Genomic DNA, 25372 nt, shown 5'->3' on the forward strand with positions numbered 1-25372 from the left:
CATGCCCCATGTTAAATATCCCAGGAGAAAAATAATTACCAACAGTGTGACCACAGTTATATACCAAAAAAGTACATGAAACACTGGAATAAGATGTGCTTGCCATGTGAATAAAATAACATGTTCACAATAACACCACAATGTTTATCACTGTATCGGTGTTTTTTGAGCACGGGGCTTAACACTGTTTATTTTCTACTTTATAATACTCTTTATTTTTCAAACAACCCCACAGGAACTCAATACCGAGCATTATTTCACAAATAGAAAAAAATATACAATACCCTCTATTTTAAAATGCCAAAACCCAAGTAAGGCGAAACTGCATTCTGTGGTTATTATCTGACACTCATGTTAGCTGGGTTACAATGATTAACTATACATGACCAAGCGACACAGTATTAAAACAAGATTTTTGATTGCTAGCCCTTCAAATCACTGTGGACTAATGCTCCCTTAAGTGGGGAAGGTGTAAAAGTTACAAGAAGACCTACCTCTCCTGATAATTGATTTTAATGACTATTCCTGTACGTGGAGTGTTTTAATGCCCTATTATCATAGGCGAGTGAAGACAGTAAAGGCAGCTTGAACTCATGAGTTTGTTAGGAAATGCATTGCAGTTGAGTGCAGTTTAGATTCCACTGTCCAGGAAATGAGACAGTGTGGGAAAAGGGCCAGTAGTTATTCAAGGAAAAGAAGAAATAGGATAAAAACGACTGCAATGCACCTGCTGGTTTTCAGCCTGCACATGCCTCTGCCCGTTTTCTCTTCTTCCCCCTTTTCTATCTACACCAAGAGCCAGAAACCAAGATGTGGAGATGGGAGGAGAATCCAGCTTTTCTTTATTTAAGATTATAAGATAGAAGTGGAAATCCTGGGTAAGTCTCCCCAGTGTTTCTAAGGGAAATACTGTAAAGTAAAAACAATAGGAAGAAGATATATTTGTTTTGTTTTGTTTCATTTGAAGACCCAGGAAGAAAAGAGTCAAAAGAAGACAAGTAAGTAATCGCTCTACAGGTGGCCATCGTTCACACATGAGGTATGTTCCCCGAAAGTGGTGTGTGAACTGGATTTTTTATCTTATCATCCCCCCTTTAGTCATCAAGATCTATAAAAGGCAAAAATTGAAAAATAAAAAAAAATTCACAACATCAACTCTAATTATTCACTGCAAAAACCATCCTACCCTTAGCTGTTTACAGTGTGCACATGGCCTCAAGTTCTCCCATACAAGACACCTGTTAGAGGCTTAGTCTCCAGTGCATTTAAGACAGTCAGATGGAAAGAAGTGCCTACCTATGGCTTGATATAAAGGATCACAAAATTTCAGCAGTTATTAGATCCATATAGCATGTAAACGAAGTCTATTAAATTATTTTATCGGATTTTCAATCTGTTTAAAATATTTCATAATGTTAGACATTTCTTTCATGCGTAGTAGGGAGGGGTCTTATGAGACTTCCCACACATGGTTGAATGCAATGATATACACTGGGACACAGGCTTTTACCCGGTCAAGGTCATTCTCATTCTTGGTTATAACTCACACGGGTAAAAGGTAAACGACCATGAGTTTTGACCCATGCATCCCACTCCATTTTCCCTAAGGAGAAAATCTGCCAAGAGAGCAATGAGCACAAGAAACATGAAATTTGAGGTGTTGCCTGCAAAATTTTAAAACAATTTTAATATTTAGCCATCAATTTGTTAGAGTATGTTTAGAAAAAACCACCTCTAAAATATAAAGATTATAAAGTGAAATAGGAAATGTCTATAGGGTAATACTAAGTTAAAGAAACAGACCATCACCCTGTTCCTCAAGTATTCTCACTCTGATTCCCACTAAATCCACTTGTTTTCTTTAAGCTTCTCTCTCAATAAGTATGTTTCTTATTCAACAAGGTTCTTAAGGATCTTCTCACCACCTTCTTCTTTTTGTCCTTGCCTGACACAGCTGGACCCAAAAGATCCCATATCTCTTTGCAATATCACTGAGAGTCCTCAGGAGATATACTCAAAAAATAAATAAAAGTGCATATTTTTATAATCTTCCAAGGCCCTGAGCTTGGGCCCAAACCCATGCATCTGGCACAAGCATTTCTTTATGGATAGATATTATCTTGTCTATTTAGGACAACTGCTGTGATAAATAACTATATCTATATTATATAGATCTATATTACATATAGATTTTTAAAAATTAGATTACAGGATCAAAGGATATCTTCATATTTATTTTTAACAGACTTTTGGATTCCTTTCAAATAAAGGTATAGCATGTCACACAATTGGTGTGGATTTTCCCTTTATTCTCACTAGTTTTAGACAATATGGAGTCTTTCAAATTTACAAATATGATAGGCCAAAAATTAACTCATTGTTGCTCCAATTTGCAGTTCTCTGATTTCTAGTAAGATCAAAAGTTTATGGCAGATTGGGTTTTCTCTTGTGTAAATTGTGTTTTGTATCTGTATCCATTCTTCTTTTAGGTTATTTACTTCTCATCAATAAAATATATGCTAGGGCTGTACAAATTTTCCAACACTTCCTCAGTCCACTTGTTTTTTGACTTTTTTAATAGTATATGGCATGGTATATTTTGTTTTTGAATATACTTCAAATTTCATATAGTCAAATACACTGTTTCTTTATAGCTTCTGATTTCCTCCTGTTGGAGGAAGTCATCAAGCAATACGACCACTGGTTGGACCTCAAGCTGGACCCCAGCAATTGGAGGCTTCTCACCCCCTTCCCTATCTTTGAAATGTACATTCTACCCACCATTCCCACACTAGCAGTCACTTCAAGGATGCAGCCTTAAGACAGCATTGTGTTGGGTGGCTGAACCTGGGTGGCTCAGTTGGTTAAGTGTCTGACTTAGGCTCACCATTCGTGAGTTCAAGCCTACCATCAGGCTCTCTGCTGATAGCTCAAAGCCTGGGGCCTGTTTCAGATTCTGTGTCTCCCTCTGTCTCTGTCCCCCCCTCAAAAATAAAATAAACATTAAAAAAGAGAGACAGAGCATTGTGTTGTTGAGACCATCTGGGCTGAATATGTGACTGAACCCAGTTGGCCTCTATATGACCTTAAGATTCAGACAGGCAGGGGCAGACATCTACTCGTCCTGAGGCCACCCAAGACAAACCTCATATGTAAGTCTCCTTGCTTACTAAACTTGCTATCTACTAATCTGGAAGGTTCTGTCTTTCCTCACTCCCTGTGTATCAGGGTCAATTTCAGATTTCACTTAGGAAGCTTCCAAGGTTTTGAAAGAACATTACCTTACTTACATCATCTCCCATAATCCACATGTATACAAATACTCTTAGATTTTTAGCCAATAGTCTGATTTAAGCTTTCTGAAGACATCAAATTTTTTCTTACCAATAAGCATTCACTAAATGATGGTTGAATGAATGAATGACCCACGTGTCATATTTATAGCTAATAACCTACCTTTATAGCCAATGGTTAGAATTTATATGGAGACAATTTTCAGCTAGAGGTTTTTCAAAACAAAACAGACTGCTTTGAAGTGTAAAATATTCCTCATTACAGAAAATATTCAAAGAAAAGTGGAATGTCCATTTTCCAGTGATGATAATTACAAAATTATATGATTTTGTGCAAAATTAAGAATTTTAAGATTTAAATGGAGAAAATGCCATAAAAGAACCTAACTAAAATGCTTCTAAAATTTGCCACCAATAAAAAAAAAAAATCACTTCCAGATTCATGGAAACTGAATGAAAGTTAGAAGTTTTTAGTATTACTAAAGGGGATAATTTTTATTGGGTAGTACTGTGAGATAATACGAAATGTCAGTTTGAGCCAATTATTAATCCAAGAGACTACACACAGCCCAGAACCGGGTTCCTCCCAGACAAAGAGAAATCATGAGATTATATGTCTTTACCATAAACAAAATTAAAAAATAATTTGAAATTGTTTTTCAGAATGAGATGTTCATCTAAATTTAAATTGTTTTTTTTTCAACGTTTTTTTTTTTTTTTTTTTTTTTTTTTATTTTTGGGACAGAGAGAGACAGAGCATGAACGGGGGAGGGGCAGAGAGAGAGGGAGACACAGAATCGGAAACAGGCTCCAGGCTCCGAGCCATCAGCCCAGAGCCCGACGCGGGGCTCAAACTCACAGACCGCGAGATCGTGACCTGGCTGAAGTCAGACGCTTAACCGACTGCGCCACCCAGGCGCCCCTAAATTTAAATTGTTAAATGACTTGAAATTGTTTTTCAGAATGAGATGTTCATCTAAATTTAAATTGTTAAATAACATCAAAGATTTACTTTTATAAGCACATTTCTAAATATATGGAAATACTGGATTACTGTAATAATTGATCCAACGAACATATAAATTTTCTTTTCTCTGAGCAATTCAACCACCAGTGAATAGCCCATATTGGAGAAAAGGAAAAATCTAAATGCTTTTTCAAGTGTGTTTCAATTTTATGATCACTTTCCAGCCTGAGTTTTGTTTGCAGGAAGGGGAAGACTAATTGCTTTTTTCAATTCATTAACCGCATAAAGAACAAAATTTTAAATCAAATACTACAGACCAAACAAATAAAACATAGCTACATTCTGTTTCACATTAACTCTTAGAAAAATATGGTTGGGTGTACGTAAAACAGAATGGTTCTTCAGGCAGCAATATGTTAAGTTTTTAGGGGACTTGTAGTTCTGTTTTTCTATTAATTGATGCAGGTTTTGAGACTCAAGTAAACACTTTAAAAAGTAGACATAGAGGTGTCTGAGTGGTTCAGTTGGTTAAGTGACCAATTTCAGCTCAGATCATGATCTCGTGGTTCACGAGATCGTGCCTTGCGTCAGGCTCTGTGCTGACAGTTCAGAGCCCAGAGCCTGCTTCAGATTCTGTGTCTCCCTCTCTGTCTGCCCCTTCCCTGCTCGCACTCTGTCTCTCTGTCTCTCAAAAAAATAAATAAACATTTTAAAAAAATAGACACCAACTCTATAGTAAAACTAAAATGGTTGTTCTGCCTTTTGGTGATTTCATCTTATTTCCACATCATTCAGAAAAGAAAGACATTCTTTAAAATTAGAGACTGATAACAGTGAGAAAGAGAAATCTATGTTATCAAATAAAAGGCTTTCTATAACATTATTTGGTGATAGATGAAGTGAGAGATGTAGAAATTTTCAAAGTCTGCACCTTTTATTTCCATCAAATATCTACAATCCAATCTGAAAAAACAGTCATTAGAGTTAGAATTATGTCACTCACCACTGTTCCTGTCAGGGGAAGATTTTCTTGGTGCAGAATGTTGGGCAATGCTATGATAGACTCATTTAGGATCTTGAATGGTGGAAGAGACAAAAAACAATTCAGAGGAAAGAGAGGAGAAATAGGAATGGGCCATGGACAGAGAAGATTTGTCCAAAAGGGCATACTTAAGATTTGTTATTAAATAGGCTTCCAGCATCTCAAAAGTTGAAACCACTGTGGACAAGAGAGTAAACACAAAGACGCAAGAAGTAAATTAGTATAACTGCTTTGCAGACAGATTTCTTTAAGTGGACACCTGTGGCTTTCATGGTTTTTTTCTGTCCAGTAAAGCCTCCAAATTTTTGTGAATTGTGCAAGTTATTCACTGCACAACATTTGGGAGTATCATTCACATCTTAGTCTAAGAGTCAGAAAGACAGTGCTGAGACAGGAAGAAGGACAGATTTCAGAGAGCATAATCTGAACCTGTAGATCCAACTCTGCCTGGAGCTGCAAAAGTCAAAACACTGTCTTTGGGGAACAAGCCAGCATGAGCCAAGATTTTGTCATTTACAATCAATAGATCCATAATTAATACCCAGAGATGGGGAGAGACTCTTGATTGATTTTGCATTATTTTATGGGCTGAATTTGTGGTGCCTAGAAGCATTGTCTAGTCAAAATAGTTGGAATTATATAGAGGCGGATAATCATCAGTTTACCTTCATTATAGTGAACATCAGTCATGTTAGTCTTAGGTATGTTTACAAATTTCTGAGTGGAAAAAATAGAAAAAAATACTAAAAACATTCACAGATAAGCACTCATTATTTTCACTGGTTTCTCTTTCACTTTTTTGTACTTTGTTACATCGTATTGTAGGAAAAATTTTATGTTCTTTTATTAACAGTTCCGTTTCTGTCTTTTAAAGCCTTGCATTCATAGTTTAAACTGATTGATGATCTGTTCTACATCATAAGTATACCATACTCAACTTTATAATTGTCATGCTTTGATATATTTTGATTCTTTATTTCTTATTTTAAATAATTTTAATTTTTTTATTTTGAGAGAGGGAAGGAGCATGAGCACAAGCTGGGGAGGAGCAGAGAGGGGGGGAGAGAGAATTTCAAGCAGGCTCCTTGCTGTCGGCACAGAGCCCGACTTGAGGCTCGATCTCACGAACTGTGAGATCATGACCTGAGCTGAAATTGAGTTGGATGCTCAACCCACTGAGCCACCCAGGTGCCCCTAAATAATTTTAAATAGCATTATGGTAACCATCTTAAATCTAAATGTTTTTTAAATATTTTTTTAAGCAATCTCTACACCCAATGTGGGGCTTGAACTCACAACCCCGAGATCAATAGTAGCATACTCCATGGACTGAGCCAGCCAGGTGCCCCTTAAATCTAATTTTTTTTTTACAGATATTTCTTTTATTTTATTTTATTTTTTTTAATTTACATTCAAATTAGTTACCATATAGTGCAACAATGATTTCAGGAGTAGATTCCTTAATGCCTCTTACCCATTTAGCCCATCCCCCTCCCACACCCCCTCGTATAACCCTCTGTTTGTTCTCCATATTTATGAGTCTCTTATGTTTTAAAAATATGGAATGCTTCACAAATTTGCGCATCCTCCTTGTGCGGGGGCCATGCTAATCTTCTCTGTATTGTTCCAATTTTAGTATATGTGCTGCCAAAGCGAGCACCCTTAAATCTAAATTTTAATTTAAAATGTTCATCATTTCATTAGGACAGCACCCTAGAACTAGAATTAGTGGCTCAATGGGTAAAACCAGTTTACACATTTTCTGTTTCTTGTCTTTCTTAAAAACAAAACTCCTTTAAAATGTTTTCTAAATTAATGATCTCTACACCCTACCCCCTTTATACTTGAACCCACTTTAGTCAGATTTTCATTCCTACCTTTCCATTGAAATTACTCTCGCTAAGGTCCCAAATGAGTCTCCCATCAACAAACCCAATGATCCATTACCATTCCTTATCTTATTGAATCTTGAAGAATGTGACACCACAGCTACTTTCTCCCTGAATCCCGTCTTTGTCCATGTCCTCCTGGTTTGCCTTCCGCCTCACAAACCACTCCTGCCCTATCTCCTTCCCTAGACTTGCCCCCTCCCGCTGACCTCTACATATTGTGTTGTTGCAGGGTTCAGTTCTCAAACATATTCTCTATCTACAGTCATTCTCTTTAAATAATCTTAAAGGAGGTCAGGACATGCCACCCCAAAATGTGCCACTTTGGCATATTGATTATTTTGAGCAGAAGGCACTTGGGAAATAGCAGGTGCAAAAAGGGTTTTTGGCATGCCACCCCTCTCCCACCACCTCTTTTTCTTCCTGAGAGAAGGAGGTGAAAAATGATACCCTCCCTCACCCAGAAAAGAAGCATTCATAACACCAGAGATGGAGGTTGTGCTGAAGGAAATCTGTGCAAACAGACCTTGTTAAAGTCACTCCCCTCTTCCCCTTTGATCTACCCATATGTTTTATTACTTGTCCACAGTTGTCTCTCTTTGTTCAACTTAGCATATAAATACTTAGGCCTGGCTACTTCTTGGGGTTCCCATTTTTCTATGAAGGCTTCCCTGTACATGTAAAAATTATTAAATAAAATCTACATGTTTTCCCCCTGCTAATCCATTTTCTTTCAAGTTAATTTTCAGGCCTAACTGGAGGAAAAGGTAAAGCTCTGCCTCCCCTACAATCTCATCTAGAAATATGATTTTAATTACCACTGACTTACCCATTGATGACTCACAAATTTACATCTCCAACCCAGCCTTCTCTGTTGAAAGCCAGGCTCATATATACTGTAATTGGTATAATATCTACACTGGATGTCTAATTGGCATCTTATATTTAACATATCCAAAACATAATGCCTGATTCCCTCCCATAGACTATTCCCTTGCTCTTTTCTATCTCAAAAAGAAAAGTAGAGAGAAGAGAAGAGAAGAGAAGAGAAGAGAAGAGAAGAGAAGAGAGAAGACAGAAAAGAAAAGAAAAGAAAAGAAAAGAAAAGAAAAGAAAAGAAAAAAAGAAAAGGAAAAAGAAAGGTAGTTATATTAAAGCCAAACACCTTGGAGTCTTTAATTCTCTCTTTCTTCATACCCCACACTGTCAAACTGGCCACATAAGATTTATTTCCTGTCAGAAGAAGTCTGACTTCGTTTTTCAATTCAAATAATGATGTTACATGCTAGGTTTCAGTGACACTAATGGGGTTCATGTCAGGCCATCCCAAATTATGCCACTGTGGCATATTGGTTATTTTGAATTAAAGTCACTTAAGACACAGCCAAGGCAAGAAGGTCACTCTGACCCTCCTCTGGCCTCCTGAAAGCAGGAAATAAATTCCCCACGTGAAGCCCACCATTCCTGCTCCTGGAGGGTAAAAGCGATCCTTATTACTAGAGGTAGGGAATTTAAGGCTGAGAAGGCTGTATAAACAAACTTGCTACTTCTTTACTAATTTACTACTTCAAACCCAAGCCCCTTTGTCTTCTCAATTCCTGACAAATGTATTGTTTCTTTGTCTAAAAGAAAAGCTGCCTGCTTTGGTTCCTTCTTTGAGACTCATATATCTTTGAACTCCTTACAAATAAATGTTTTTCTTCTGTTAATTTGTCTTATGTCACTTTAATTATTAGACCAGCCAAAAAACCTAGAAGGGAAGAAAGGAAATGTTTCCCTTTCCCCTGCAACAACCAATTCATTTCTAAACACTAATTCTAAGATGATAGATAGATAGATAGGTAAATAGATAGATAGAAACAAGGAATCTTGTCTAGAGGTTGTTATCTAATTGAAGTATAGCCCTGTCTTGTTATAGTTCTTGCTTAGCTGTTAAGAATTCTCCCTCTGAAGAAGCCATTGAATTATCTCCTTATATGGTACCTTGGAGATTTGGCACTCTGAAGTAATACACCATACTAAGATTCAGGATGGTTGAGATGTATACTACTTTTTTTCTTTTATTTTTTTTTTAAGGGAAGGGTAGAGTGGAAAGGGAAATGGGAAAGAAGCAGCAGCATGACATCTGGATCTCAGGCATGTTCTAGAGCAGATAAGTTTTAAGAAAATCATATATAGTTGGATTCCTCTAGAATTATCTAGATAACCCATGGAAACTCTTCATACAACTCCAAGAGCACATAAACCCCAGTTTGAAGACCACTGGTCTAAAATGGGACACTATCACAATCTAATAGAAGCAGTTAGAAGAGATACAAGTTATTACAACATACTGAGGAGTCATTCCCCCCACCACCCACACACACTGATATGAGATGCTGTCAGTCATGTGCTAAATACCCATACACAGTTGGGCCGATTTATTAACTTGCCATTCCATTTAACTGACCTGTCTGCCTAGTCTGTTTGCACTTAAGAATTTTCCTTCCTTTCGGGGCACCTGGGTAACTCAGTCATTTAACTGTCAGGCTCTTGATTTCAGCTCGGGTCATGATCTCACTGTTTATGGATCAAGCCCTGCATCAGGCTCTGAGCTGACAGTGCTGAGTCTGCTTGGGATTCTCTCTCTCCCTCTTTCTCTGCCCCTCCCCTGCTCTTTCTCTCTCAAAATAAACTTTAAAAAAAAGAACTTTCCTTCCTTCCTCTTTCTTTTTACTTTTATGCAATAATGTGCTCATTTCTTCTACATGTTTTTTTATCTGTTTTTTTTTTGGGGGGGGTTGCATGTGAATGCTATGAATACTGTACTTAAACTGTTGTTTATATTATAAACTGTCTTTTTCTCTTTTAGATATTCTGGTATATAATCATTTCTTCTGCAAACGTGCAGATGATGTTTTACTTCTTTCCAATTCTTATGCTTCAAATTCTTTTTCTCTGAGCTGACTGAATTAGCTAGTAGCTCCAACATGCTGTTAAATAGTGGTGAGGATAGCAGACTTTGTCTTTCCCTTACCTTTCATAAGGAAGTCTCTAGCATTTCCCCATAAGTAGGTGTTGGTTTGGGGTTGTGACATATGCATATGCATTTTTTTGTGTTAAGGGATTTGTTAGTAATTCCTTTTTTTTTTTTAGTGTTTTTAACATGAATGGGTTTTGTATTTTGTCACATGCCTTTTCCATATCAATGGAGATGAACATGATTTTTCTTGCTAGCTCTTATGCCAGTTATTAAGCTACTCATTCTTTTAAAAGTAATTTTTAAGTTTATTTATTTATTTATTTCGAGAGAGAGAGAGAGAGCACTAGTGAGAGAGAGAGCCCCAAGCAGGCTCTGCAGTGTCAGCTCATAGCCCAATGTGGGTCTCGAACTCACAAATCATGAGAACATGACCTGAGATGAAATCAAGAGTGAGATGCTTAACCACTTAACCAACTGAGCCGTCTAGGCATCCCAAAGCTATTCATTCTTAACTGCAAATATTTCACTCCTATACTTTGCTTATATTGTTATAAGTGCTAATACCTATCATCCAGTGCCCTCTAGAGTTAGTTAACTTTACACGTGTTTTTCCAGTCTCCCCCAGCTGCATAATTAGCATATTCTATTTTGTACATTTTATTAAACATCCCCACAGGGTTAAGTTGAAAGAGCTTTTGATAGCAGGCACTCAACATTTATTGTTGACCTACTACACCCCTGTCCATCACTGCTCAGGAAAATTGTTAAATCACCTTTAACCAGACATAGTCCTGTTGGCACCTATCTGGCAGGTTGAAATCATCATACCTGAGACAGGAAAGAAAAAAATTCCAAGGGAAATGCTCATATAATTGCTACTTCTCCCAAACAACTGAAACAATTCCTTTTATTCTTCCCAGACTAAAATTCCCACCTTTGAGAACATTCCTCATCAGTGGAGAGAAAATCTTTAAAAAGACACGAAGAAGTTTTGCTAGTATTTTTGTGGTTCCAGATTTGATGCCCTTTGACAGTGCTCTGATTAGGAAAAGAACCATCATGTTCCCAAGAAAGTGTAGCAATTTACAAGCAGCCAGATTCTCCGCTGACCACCCCACGGGTGGTCTGTTGTTTTCTTCTCAAGCAGAAATCAGAGGACAGGGGAAGGTAAAGCATAGCTCTCCTCTGGCTCTGCAGATCCAAGAGGGAGCTAACTCCTAGCTGAGTTACTATGACATGGAGCTTCAGGAAAAACGCTAGAAGAAGCAGTCTCCCTGTTGTACATAATTTCACACATGCAGAGTGGAAGACTGACATCCACAATGAACAACAAAGAAGATCACAGCCCTTTACTCATCACCAACTCTCAGCCACTTAGCTCAGCCCCACAGCAAGAAGTGAAGGAGGGAAGGATGGGGATTGGTGTGCCGGGGCCAGGGCTTCGGCCACGGAAGGTACCTGAGGAAATGTGGTTAAGTCGATTCTAGGTCGGTATCTAGAATCATCAGAGTGAGGACTGGATGCAAAGGATAGAAGAGAACTTTCCTCCTTAATCTCTCCTCTTCCAGTTCCTAATCCTTTCTGTAAATATAGGAGACCATAAAACAGGGTTTCAGATAACTAATATGTAAAAACTAAATAGGAGAAATTACTGGACTTTGCACAGGTGCCCAGACTGAAATATAAGAAACACTGAGATTTTTGCAAAAGCACTACCATTTTCAGAGTTAGCCAGATACCAGGGTGCTTTCTCACATCTGAGAATGTATTAAAAGAAAAGATACTGGGGACGCCTGGATGGCTCAGTCAGTTGAGCATCTGACTCTTGATTTCTGCCCAGGTCATGATCTCATGGTTTTCATCAGATCAAGCCCCATGTCAGGCTCTGTGCTGGGTGTGGAACCTGCTTAGGATTCTCTTTCTCTCTCCTTTCCCTTGCCCCTTCCCCCTTGCATATTTTCTTTCTAATAAAAATAAAATACAAAAAATAAAAACATTTTTAAATTAAAAATATATATATTATATTTCCCTCCTTTATATTTTCAGGGAGAATCTGGAAAAGCTCTGACTTTTTCGGCTAATTTAAACCTGTTCAGATTGAAAGATACAACAAAGCCATGACAGACCCTAATCAACTGAGGAGAAGGATCAGGTCTTTTCTCAACCTTTGATTTATATCCCTCAGAATGTAGTATGGGGTCATATAGGCAATGAACTTTGTAGATTTTCATTAAAGGTGAGCAGTGGAAGGAAGAGCATTCCAGGCACTAAGAAGATTCAGACAGTCATTACTGGAGAACATTTTAACACTATGTTTTGTTTTTTTTCTATTTTGTTTGCTTCCCCCCTCTCTGTATGTTCTATCATCCTTTGATCTAGCATAATGAGTTACATTGTATTAAAGGGGAAAAAAAGGAAAAAAAAATATAACAAAAAAAGTTCAGACCACCTGGGGGCAGTGATTCCACTGGCAAAAGTGATTGGCTGGGAACTAGACTGAGTGATGGGAGAAGCAGGAAAGAGTATATTCAATGATGAGTTTGACGTGACAGGTCAGCTTTTGATTGGTTGTGAAAACAGTATGAAGATCACCTAAGCTTCCAAACCAAAAGAGGCAGAAGAATCCAGAACAGTGAACCAGGCTCAATGAACATTGTCAGTTCCAGGCCTCCAAACTGAATGGTCAGAGACTCCAGGAAGAAGCAGGAATGGAGATTGCCCTACAAGCCTTGCTGATGCTCCTGTGTGTGAAGCTAACCTGTGCGTGAGGGGGAGGGGAAGGGATAGGGTGCAGCTCTGGAAATGAAATCCAGAGGGATCCTCGGGGTCCCTCAGGGAAAATTCTTTAAAACAAAACAAAACAAAACAGTTTCTTATGTATGAAAGTCTTCTCACTCTCTCTGAACAGGGTCAAATGGACAGCGTCCAGTGGAACAGAGCCCTCCTTCCCTGACAGTCCAGGAAGGCGAGAGCTTCACAATAAACTGCACTTACAGAGACAGTACTCTGGATTTCTTCCAATGGTTTAGGCAGGATCCCACGGAAGGCATCCACACTCTGATACATATTCGATCAAATGAGAAAGAGAAGATCAGAGGAAGACTTACAGCCACGTCTAACAAAGGGGACCAGCACTTTTCTCTGCACTTGAAAGATTCGCTCCTCTATGACTCAGCCACCTTCCTGTGTGCAGTGGATAGCACAGTGCTTCTCAGACACCTGTGCCTTGCACCCAAACCCTGCTCAGCCCTGCACCAACTTCTACAAGGGCTCCAGGGCGCTGAACTTAACTTTGAGCAAACACGAGGGGCTTTTAATAACCTGATATCAAATATTTCATTTGAAGATCTTGGGCAGAGGGATAATGTTTTCAAATACCATCTAATGTATTTTGTTTCTCAGTGTGAAGTCCTTACTCCATTAAACCTAGTCCAAGATCCTGAGGCTTAATACCAGAAAGGGGAGAGCACTAAAGAACAAAGAGAGAACAGAATAAAATTCTTGCCCTTGAGCTCTTTTGTAGACTTTTACAAATACATTGAAAATACAAAATCTTAAAAGCCATGACCATCAAATTCAGTAGTGAAAGAAAATATATTTTGACATTCTGAAAAGGCTGGCTTAGAAGATCAAGAACAAAAAGCCGAGGGAAAATGGTATAAAGTTTATAAAGGACGAAGTGTAAAGATAACACAGTATGATAGAAAGTCTGGTTCCTCCTGAAAAGTGGAGGCTGGCTGGTTAGGGAAGAGTCAAGGGGTATAACCGGAAGTTACTAGCCAGAGGTCTTTCAAAGTCCCAAACAACTGCTCTTTCTAGGATCAGAACCCTGAGCAGGTGAGTGGGAGGAGGACGAGTCACATTTGGGGCAACGATGAACTCAAGAAGCAGTGAGTGCAGGCACAGTGTTCTGGTCATTGTGTCGCACATCAATACCCACCACAAAGCATTCACTACAAGGAGCTCAATGTCCATGTGGAAAATATGACCCATTCAGAGGACATCACCAGCCTGTCTCTAGTCCATTTCTTTTTTCTTTTTTTTAAATATTTATTTATTTTGAGAAAGTGAGAGAGAATACAAGTGTGAGCAGGGGAGGGGCAGAAAGAGAGGGAGAGGGAGAGAATCCCAAGCAGGCTCTGCACTGTCAGCACAGAGCCCGACTCTGGGCTCAATCCCATGAACCGTGAGATCATGACCTGAGCTAAAATCAAGAGTCAGACACTCAGCTAACTAAGCCACCCAGGTGCCCCTCTAGTCCATTTCAGTGCTTACATAGGCTTGTGAACACATTAGCCAAGGTGGCAGAGTAGGGGTTCTCCATGAGCCCAGAAGCATGGGTTTTCTCTCACTACATTGGATTTAGCTACTTTGCTGCCAAACATCCAACCTGTCAGCAGCAGATACAACACTGAGCCTTTAATATGCAATCACCCCTCAAGGTCACCAGCCAGCTGCTGGTTGCCAAGTTGACTACATTAGACCACTTCCACCCTGCAGATAGCAGAAATCTTTTCTTATTGGGTTGTTGGGGTTAATGCATACTCTGGGCATGATTTGCCTTCCCTCCACACTGCCACACACAGAAACATGGACTGAGGACTCAGAGTGGCTGGTTGATTATCATGATGAGTAAAGGATTTCACATACCTTTGCATCAACAGATCCACTTGATAGTAAGGAGGTGTAACAATGGACATGTGACCATTGGGTATGCTGACGCTTCTGGAGTATTATCGACAAACCACACTGGAATGATCACTTAAAGTTTCAGTGAAAGGACCAGTTTAGGGATAGTGCTCTGAGAGGTTGGAGAGCTATTCTTTATGATGCTATTTTCCTATTAGATAAAATATGTGGAGCCAAGGGGTGGAAGCAGGACTGTCTCCCCATCGACTCTCATCTTCAGTGACTCACTTGGATGTTGATGTATCCTGTCCTCACACTGTTCTGAACCAGGGGTCCCAGTTCCCCTTGAAGGGGAAAGGAGGGCACTGCTACTAGGGAAACACAGAGGTTTTTCACCTAACCTGATGTTACATAAATCGCTTGGTCATTTGGAGGTCTTCGTGCCAAAAGACCAGAAGGCCAAGAAGGGGGTTACAACACTGGCAGGGGCAATCAACTGTGATTATCATGAGGATATAGGGCGGTTGCTACCTAATGGGCACTGGGAAAATACGACTAAATTTCAGGGGATTTACTGGGGTGACTTTGAGTGCTTTTGTGGCAGTGATTACTATAAATAGGCAATTGTAACAACTATGGCCTGACAAGGGAAGAATAATCAGGGGCTTAGACCTTGATAATCAGGGGTAAAGATCTTGGTTATCTCACTGAGATAGAAACTTAGACCAATAGATGTATTAGCCAAAGGTGGAGAGGATCAAGAATGAGTGGTATAGAAGGTAGATGGAGAGAGCTGGTATATATGAATTACAGCCATGAAATCAACTATTGCGATTACAATTTGTCTCACTAATCCTTTTGTTAATCTTTTTTAAGAACTAGTGATCCGGGCGGATTTGACACAGAGCATGAGTGGATACCAGCAGTGCAAGGGACAGGCTGTACAGTGGCTATTGGTTTTCTGTTCATATCCCCTTGACAGTCACCTCTACATGCTGAAAAACCTAGCAACTCTGAGGACTATTTTCAGGCCATGGGAACACATGTGGCCAGCGTGCAGGGCTAGCCAGATGTGCTGGAGAGTTAATGCCCCCAAAGCAGCCCTCACTCAGTGATGAACAATGAGTTTACGGATGAATTCTCCAGCTCCTTCATGCCTCACTTGGAATAACTCCAAAGGGTATGCTATGCTGTCTCCCAGATTTACCAGTTAGATTAAGCTCCAATTGCCAATGGTATTAATTGGCTTGTTGACAACATCCTGTATTGGCCTCCTTCCCCCTCCTGATTTACTTCTTACCAATGTTTCCTGGAATGATCTGGAAATAAACTGCTTACACACAAATCCTTGTATTAGAACTGACTTTCAGGATCCAAAACCAAGATACAGGAATTCAAATCATAGGGCAAAGATGGAGATGATCTAGAAGAAATAATGGTGCTCCTTCCTCCATTGCTATCAAACTGGGTTTGGTGGAACATGGGATTTTCATAGCCTCATTCAGGGCTGGTCCCAACCGTCATGACTCCCTGCACATCTCTCTGAGTGGAGAGACTCAACCACCTACTTCTGTGTCACAGAGAACCCATGCTCCTCAGACACTAACTTGTCTGCGACAAGACCCCATTCTTACTCCCAGCTTGGGGACTCTAACTCCGGAATTACATAAGTATCTCTGTCACTCTGTCTGGAAAAGCAACATTCTAATGAATCATAGTATGTTTTTTTAAAACATTCTTTGTTCAACAACATTTCCTCAAGACGGAATGAGAGTCAGGAAAACAATTCTTCCTATGAGTTGGGTGAGGCAACTCAGTGCTAGTGAGAACTCCTGCCATAGTTGTTTTAGCATTTCCTGATACAGAACAAACAAGGACTTTTTTTTTTTTAATGTTTATTTATTTTTGAGACAGAGAGAGACAGAGGATGAACATGGGAGGGGCAGAGAGAGAGGGAGACACAGAATCCGAAACAGGCTCCAGGCTCTGAGCGGTCAGCACAGAGCCCGACACGGGGCTCGAACTCAGGGACTGTGAGATCATGACCTGGGCCGAAGTCGGACGCTTAACCGACCAAGCCACCCAGGCGCCCCCTTTTTTTTTTTTCTTAAAGAATCCATGGAAAACACAAGCATAGTTAGACACATGTTCCGCTTCTGAATCTAGTCAGTGCTCTTTCCAGTTACAAACATCTGTCGTTAGGAGTGCCTGCGTGGTTCAGTGGGTTAAGTGTCCAACTCTTGATTTTGGCTCAGGTCATGATTTCACCATTCATGAGATCAAATCCCACAGACAGTGCAGAGGCTGCTTGGGATTCTCTCTCTCTCTTCTTCTGCCCCCACCCCCACTGTATGTGTGTATGCATGTGCATGTGCACTCTCTCTCAAAAAAAATCTATCTTTATCTCATTCTGTATGTTAGGAAATTGTAGAAATGTAAAAAAAATTGAATACATTAATATAACAGGTATATTCTCATCATTCATAGCTAATTGTTCATACTTTCATATTTGTTTTGTCATTTTTATTTTTGTTTTTTTTAATATTTTATTTATTTTTGAGAAAGAACACAAGCAGGGAAGGGGCAGAGAGAGAGGGGGACAGAGGATCAGAAGCAGGCTCTGTGGCAGGCTCTGTGCTGTCAGCACAGAGACCATTGTGGGGCTCAATCCTACAAACCGTAAGATCATGACCTGAACCAAAGTCAGACGCTTAACCAACTGAGTCACCTAAGCGCCCTGTCATTTTTATTTTTGAAAAAAAAAAAAAAAGAAAAATTAGAGGGGTGCTTGGGTGGCTCAGGTCATGCTCTCACAGTTTGTGAGTTCGAGCCCCGCGTTGGGCTCTGTGCTAGGAGCCTGGAGCCTCCTTCAGATTCTGTGTCTCCTCCTCTCTGTGCCCCTCCCATGCTCATGCTCTGTCTCTCTCTTTCTCTCAATAAAAAAACAAATGTCAAACAAAATTTTTTTTAAAGAAAAATTAGAGTCTGTCATTGTCTCAAAGGAAACCCTGCCACTTCCAGCCACCACCCAAGGTCCTACTCTCCTCTCCGAGATTGGGGCATATCAGAAATAAATTTGCCAGCTCCCTGTCTCTTTTATTTTCATCCCAGAATAGAAGGACACAGAAAACATTTCACATTTTCACATTTTCATTTAAATGATACAACCAAAGTCCTATTTTCTGAAAGGGAGACCAGAAAGTGTTAGGAAAACTTTCCTCAGTGAGACATAATCAGCCACCCACCTGTCAGATCATTTCCTGCTCTGAAACAAAAGTGCCGTGGAGCACAGAACACCCAGCTGAGAGCCAAAGCCTCTTCTCACCCTGCAGGGAACAGCTGTCAGCATGCCGCTGGCCCGTGTGCTGTGGGCAGTCGTGGTGTCCACCTGTCTTGGTAAGGAAGGTGGAGGTCTTCATGCATAGTGTTATCTAATGGGGCTGTGAACCAGAGATTAATAGCACAGGAACTGCATCGCCTCAGAGCCCAGCTATGGGGAGGCAGAAAGCTGATATGTGCTGCCTCGGGTTTGGATCAAGAGGAAAAGTGGTTGGGGATGGGATCAGCTTGTGAGTCTGCCTGCCTTATCTGTCTGGTGTGATACCCTCTCCTCTTTCCCACAGGATCCAGCATGGCCCAGAAGGTCACCCAGACTCAACCAGAAATGTCTGTGCACGAGGCAGAGACCGTGACCCTGGACTGCACGTTTGACACTCGTGTCAGTAATTATTATTTGTTCTGGTACAAACAGCCTCCCAGTGGGGAGATGGTTCTCATTATTCGCCAAGAAGCTAATAAGCAAGAGAATGCAACAAATAATCGCTTCTCTGTGAACTTCCAGAAGGCAGACAAATCCTTCAGTCTCAGGATCTCAGCCGCCCAGCTGGGGGATGCTGCGATGTATTTGTGTGCTCTCATGGAGGGCACAGTGACAGGAGCAACAGAGAGAGGTTTACAGAAACCTCAGACCTCAGCATCTGTGCAGAGGTCGGGGTGGGAGGAGTGACTAGGGCACCAGGAACATAGAAAATCATTGACTTCTCTTGGAATAAAAGCTCCTTCTATCCGAATATAAGAAACACAGAGAGATGGATATCTGTAAGCTACAATCCTTAAAATAACAGTAAAAATAATAACATATGTAGTGTTTTCCAGTTTTACGAAGTATCTTCATACATTGTGTCACATGTAACCCTTCTCGCTTTGCATAGTATACGTGACAAATCAGACTTCCTAAGCATGTCCTCTGCCCAGCAAATCTTTATAATTTTCCTGGGAACTCATGCTTCCAAAATTCATAATGTTTTCCATTTTGCTGGTTGGTGCTTGTTCTTTTAATTGTCCATCCATGTCCAAAACCGAATCTCTCAGAATAAGGTACCCATTTTACAACACAGTGGATGTGACTGTTGAAGGAGTGACCAAGGAAAGGATCCACTGGTCCTACCATGAACCAAAAAGTTGACCTAGACCCATGGTACCTAGGTCAGATGACCTAGAAAAAGGATGGAATGGCTTGTTAAAAGCTCAGTTAAGAAGCCAGCTCAACGGCATCACCCTTAGTGGTTGGAATGCCATGTTCCCGGAAGCGATAGTATTCATTAAACCAATGGCTGATACATGGTGCTCTGGCTTCCTAGCTAAATTATGCAAATTTAGAAATGAAGAGCTAGATGTAGACTAGACTCTTCTACTATCACTCCCTGTAACTCATTTCCAGAATTTGTGTTGCCCTTTCCTACAGCCCTAGGCTCTGCTGGATTAGAGTTCCTAGGACCCTGCAGAAGAATGCTTCCACCAGAGGATCCAGTAAGAGTTCCACTGAACCTGAAGCTATGACAGCTGCCTACGCCATTTCAAACTCCTTGTGCCAATTGTCCAGCAGGCAAAGAAAGGAGGGGTAATTGACTCTGATTATCATGAAGCATCGGGTTGTTATTACACAATGGGGGCAAAAAGGAATGTGTCTGGAATCTGTGTTTCACATTGAGTATTTCATGCCCAATAAAAAACAGCAAGTGGTAGTTGTGGCCTGAAAAGGACAAAGTAAACAAGAACTGAGACCCCTGAGCAATGAAGGCCTGGGTCCCCCTATCAGGCAAGCAATCTAAGTCCAGTAAAATGCTATCCAATGGCAAGGAAATCTAGAGAGTAGGGACAGGGGGAGAAAGAGTTTTAATTACAGCCTTGGGACCAGTTAAAGAAGTGGGGCCTGAAGGTCATGTATTAAGTGTTTTAGATGGAATTCAGTCCACCACAACCTTGAAGACTCAGTGACGTAGTGAAAATAATACAGGGCAAACACCCACCTGAGTAGTGCAAAGAAAAGCATTGTAATCAAGATCTGATGTGCTTTGTGGTCATGTCCAAATGCCCAGCTCCGATTCTATCAATAGGTATGGTAGATAATTCTGTGGACACTCACACCCATCTCAAGCTGATAACATCCAACATTACACATGCACTGTGTATTTTTTTATTTCTTACCCCAGAGCCTTCTCTGACTCCTCAGGAGCTCACTCAGGCTGTGGGTAAGCACAGCCTGAAAGAAGAATTACCACCTCTGCTGGCAAGTCCCAACCAGTGGGAGGGAGGACCAAGGCATGCCCTAGCTCCCTGCCTTCCAGCAGAGGGTCCCAGAGGGACTTCCTGTGTGCTTACCAGGAGATCCGGGCAGAATCAAGTTCCAATCTTATGCTACCTATTTTCTCACTCCTGCTGCCTAAGATCGCTTCCTAAATAAACTACTTTCACCTGAGTCCTTGCTTCAGGCTCTATTTGGGGACAAGAAAAATTAACACATTCTTTGAAAATTTAATAGAGAAAGAACAGAAGAGAGTTTGAGGTGAACTTTACTGGGCTGGTTGCTAATAACAGCAGGTGGGTACTTGAGTGATTAATTGGAAATCTTCCATGTGATTCAACAGATCTGTCTGATCTGATTCAAACAGGTCACATATATGAAACTACAGGCTCTGCAGATGTGTGATCATGTCTTTTCATTGCACAGAAACTTTACATACCAAATCTAAACTCTCTTTATCATTATCCCCTTCCCTATGTCTGCTCACCCTCTACTTTTTAAACCTCATTCTTACTTCCTCCCAAAACATAGCTCTATTTCAGTCTGTTCTCCTCACTGACCCATAAACACTTCAAGCCTTGAATTTCTTTTCTGCTTGTTCTGCTCACCCAAATTTGCCAAATATACTTTTATGTATATCTCAGGCTGGCTAAATCATATTAGTCCTATATAAGCACACCTTAAGGCTCTATCTCATCCAAAGATTCATCTCTAACAGAGAATCCTTGAATTCCTTTTCTTCTAATGTCATGCAATTAGACATTGAATCTGAACCATACAATTTGACTCTCAGTGATATACCTTCTTTTTTTAAGAGAGAGAGAGATAGAGAGAGAGAGAGAGAGAGAGAGAGAGAGAGAGAGAATCAATCCCAAGCAGGCTGCAAACACAGCATGGAGCCCAACCAATGCAGGCTTGATCCCACGATCCTGAGATCATGGCCCGAGCCAAAATCAAGTCAGATGCTCAACCACCTGAGCCACCCAAGTGCCCCGTGACTTACCTTTGTAAGCATTTGGTATTGTTTCAAGGTACCGATCTTGCTTCTTACTCTAGTCTCTAGGAGGACAGAATTTTCCCTTGTATTCTTCAACATTCCTCAATGTTTTTGGCACAATGTCAGGCAGATGGGAAGTGTTCGGTAAAGCTAAAGATTATGCTTAAAACATATTTAATAATCATCATATATTCATGACAGAATATTAAGCAGAAAAATCGGTACATTCTAACCTTGTCACAGAAAGTTTTCTTTGAAAAGGTAAGACATGATAAAAGGTAGGATTTTTAAAAGCAGTGATAAAGGGAAGAATAAGGTACATTCTAAATATCAAGTTCTCTTCATTGAGTGTAAACAGAACTCTGAAATTTATATAAACACATTACTTCCAGAACAGATTTCTTGACAAAACCAAGTTCTTCTTGTGTAGAGGACTAAATCATAGGAATTGCCTGTTATTATTTCTTTGACCTTAAGAGAGCACTGCTTGCATTCATTGACAACAGTTATTTGCAAAAACCTGTCTCTTATTCCAGCATCTCTGTCCCTCACACATATGAAAACTCTGGAACAAACACTTCTTTATCTGAAGAGTCTAGGTCAGATTTCCACATTCCAGAATCAAATCTTCCGTGGACTTAGGAAGGCCAAATATAAATGAGCTTCTAGGAGCCACATTTATGATCTGGTGGCTTCAGCTGGGAGAATTTTTTTTATTTTATTTTTTTAATGTTTATTTATTTTTGAGACAGAGAGAGACAGAGCATGAACAGGGGAGGGTCAGAGAGAGAGGGAGACACAGAATCTGAAACAGGCTCCAGGCTCCAAGCTGTCAGCACAGAGCCCGATGTGGGGCTCAAACCCATGGACCGCGAGATCATGACCTGGGCCGAAGTCAGATGCTCAACCGACTGAGCCACCCAGGTGCCCCCAGCTGGGAGAATTTATGTCGTCAGGAACCCAGAGGACCCAGAAGTTTCCAAGAACTAGTGTCTATCTTTTGTAGAAGGGACTCAAAGAACAAATGAATTTTGTAATCCGCTCTTTAACATTTTCTTTTTAAGAAAATTAATCACCAAATGAAAAAAGAGAAAAAAATCCTTCCTAAAACTGATGATCCAAGGAGGAAAGAATTTTAATATTTACTGTAATTGCTTGAACAGTATTTCAGATCCACGGGTATAGTATGGAAAGTGTGTAAAATAAATCTGATGCTTTTGTTTTTGTTCTGGGTCAACAGGGCTTTGGAGCACAAGGGATGATCCTGTGTTAGTCCCAGCTCCCCGCCTCCCTGCACATCCAGACTGTGCACTTGAGAGACTCAGCCACCTAATTCTGTGCTAGAGGAAGCTCACGGTCCCCAAAGAGCACCCAAGTGCACTGGGACTTACACCCTGCATGGGGACCACCAGTCGGAAGCTAGTAAACAGTCCCCATCATCTCCACTGACAAAAGAAAATTGTCAGTGAATATAAAGAATATAAATAAAACTTTTTAAAGATTTTTTTCACCAGTTTTTTTGTTCGCTGTATTTTCAAATACGGAAATGAGATCATGAGAATACTACACAGGAGATGGCAGATGTGACTGGGGCCGGGACCCTCAGTGTTCTTCCGTGAGATCCACCCAGCCAAAAGAGAGTGTCCTGATGTCTCGAGCAGCTTCTCGCACTTGGGCCATGAGTTGCTGAAGCACCTTAGATTCTGCCTCTGTCAAACTTCTTCCATGAGAACGTGAGAGTAGACATGTGATGTCCACATATTTTTCTCCTAGTTTTGACTTTCTATAGTCAAATCCTGTGAGGAATCCTGTGATGGTAGTTGCCAGATACTATTGCTATCCCAAGGGAGCACAGTAAACTCTCTCAGACTGCCCGCATGGGGCACTGCTTTTTGTTTTGGGGTTTTTTTTATTTTTTTTTTAAATATTTTTTTATGTTTATTTATTTTTAACAGAGAGAGAGAGAGAGAGAGAGAGAGAGCGAGCGCATGAGTGGGGGGAGGGGCAGACAGAGAGGGAGACACAGAATCGGAAGCAGGCTCCAGGCTCTGAGCTATCATCACAGAGCCCAACGCAGGGCTTGAACTCATGGACACTGAGATCATGACCTGAGCCAAAGTCGGAGGCTCAACCGACTGAACCACCCAGGAGCCCCTGTTTTTTGTTTTTTAACCTCTTCCTCTATTCTCTTCACCCTTCCTTTCTGCTTAATAATCTATAATCTGGATTTGCTCACCACCTTCTATAGGTTTCCTAAACAACCCAACCTAATGACTGTTCTGACTTAAAAGAAAAAAAAAAAAAAAACAAAAGCAAGGATCATCTAGATATAATATCTATCTTTTAAAAAAAGAAAAAGGAGAAAGGTAAATTCAGCTTTCTGCCCACCCCCATATTTGCCCACTTGAAAATTCTTTCATATGAATTATCTTATTCCATCTTCAGAGTTCAATGGCCTGATCAGCTGTGGCAGCTAGGGGCTGACCAGATGATGGATAGAAGATATTAAAATTCTGATTGGTGGGGCCCAGAGGATCAGGGAAAGACGCTCTGGCTAGGGATCCCCAAACACCATCGCATGTGCAGTGAACGCAGGCAAGAGGCAGAAAACACTCCCTCCTGAGAGCCTCGTTTGTGAATTCATAGCTTCAGTGGGGCTGAGATGGAGACAAAGACAGTCCATCAATCTAGAGTTTCCTATAAAAACTAAAGAGAAAAAGGGAGAAATTGTAAAATAATCACAGTTTTGCAAATGTCGTATGACCCCAACCAGAAAATGGTAGGCATGGTAGAAATTTCGTCATGAAACAAACAGGAGAAAGGACTGTACCAACTACAGCAATTCACCAGGCTGTGCTTTAAGTTTTCTGATGTTAAGAGCAGCGTCGGTGGCAAAATGCCTACTATTCACCACACTTCCCGAGTGGAACTTATAAACAGGTTGGAAGACGTAAGGCCACTGTGCCCTATACAGCAAGACAGCTTTTAACTTATCTTTTGTTCCCCTTTCTGTTATGCAGAGGGAAAGTTTACATAAAGCTGGACCACAGAGATGGCCTTTTTTAAGACTGGATGACAAAAACTTGGTAGGAAGAGAAAATTAATGCAAATGAGTGGTTCCATACGTATGAGTTTTCATTTTAGCTCCGTTGTCTCCTCATAGGAGAATGTGTGCATGAGGAAAAATGGCGTGCCAATGAAACACTGTCAAATGGGCAGCACAGACTGTTCCCAGATAAGTTTTATACCAATTATTCTGATTCTTCATTTACGCAGCCATGAATACATGTGCACAAAAGTCCTTATGGGAACATTTGCCACTGGTATTTTAGAGCTCATTGACCTCACCTAAGCCAGATATTCTTTAAAAAGGGAGAGCGGGGCCTGGGTGACTCAGTCAGCTGGGCTTCAGACTCTTTATTTCAGCTCAAGTCATGATCCCAAGGTCATGGGTTGGAGCACCACATCAGGATGAGTGTGGACCCTGCTTGGTATTCTCTCTCTCGCTCTGTCCCCCTCCCCCACATGCGCTCGCTCTCTCTCTCTCTCTCTCTCTCTCTCTCAAATTACAAAAAAATAAAAAATAAACTCTTCAAGCAAATAACAGTGCATTAGATATCAAAATCCTGGTTCCAATTTTCTCTAGACTATCTGAGCATTGCTGTTGTCTTTATCATTATTTTGAAGTTTGGAGAAATAATTAAAATACAGAATCAGTCAAAGAATAATATAACCAAAACTTGTGTATGGCAACCCAGAGACCATTAGGATATTGGCTTCCAAACTTTAAAAAAGAAAAGAGAAGAGAGAGAGAGAGAGAGAGAGAGAGAGAGAAAGCTGGCAGAGAAAACTGAGGTCGTTACATTAGCTTTGCTTGTCTTTTCCCCACCCACCCCATCCTCCCCTCCTAGATTACATCTTTACAAAAACAATTTACCAGCTCCTTCACTTCTTGATTGTTATCTCAGAATAAATTACAGTTCTGACATCTCTTTTCTTTGCCACTACA

At 40.4% G+C, this 25372-nt stretch overlaps 1 long non-coding RNA gene, 1 other non-coding gene and 1 gene segment (V, D, J or C); 1 reads left to right on the plus strand and 2 right to left on the minus strand.

The window, feature by feature from the left end:
• Nucleotides 1–25372, minus strand: part of LOC144616677 (uncharacterized) — a 301629-nt gene that overhangs the window by 98781 nt on the left and 177476 nt on the right. The gene's annotated exons all lie outside the window — the stretch shown is intronic.
• On the minus strand, nt 6856–6962 carry LOC132670480 (U6 spliceosomal RNA). The gene has a single exon (XR_009606718.1). It is a non-coding gene; the product is annotated as a U6 spliceosomal RNA (small nuclear RNA).
• Nucleotides 18017–19112, plus strand: LOC132669718 (T cell receptor alpha variable 38-1-like). The segment is given in 2 exon segments: nt 18017–18178; nt 18406–19112. Coding segments are annotated over 2 exon segments (432 nt in total).

The sequence above is a fragment of the Panthera onca genome, chromosome B3 (assembly GCF_046562875.1).
Source record: "Panthera onca isolate mPanOnc1 chromosome B3, mPanOnc1 haplotype 2, whole genome shotgun sequence".
NCBI classification, from domain to species: Eukaryota; Metazoa; Chordata; class Mammalia; order Carnivora; family Felidae; genus Panthera; species Panthera onca.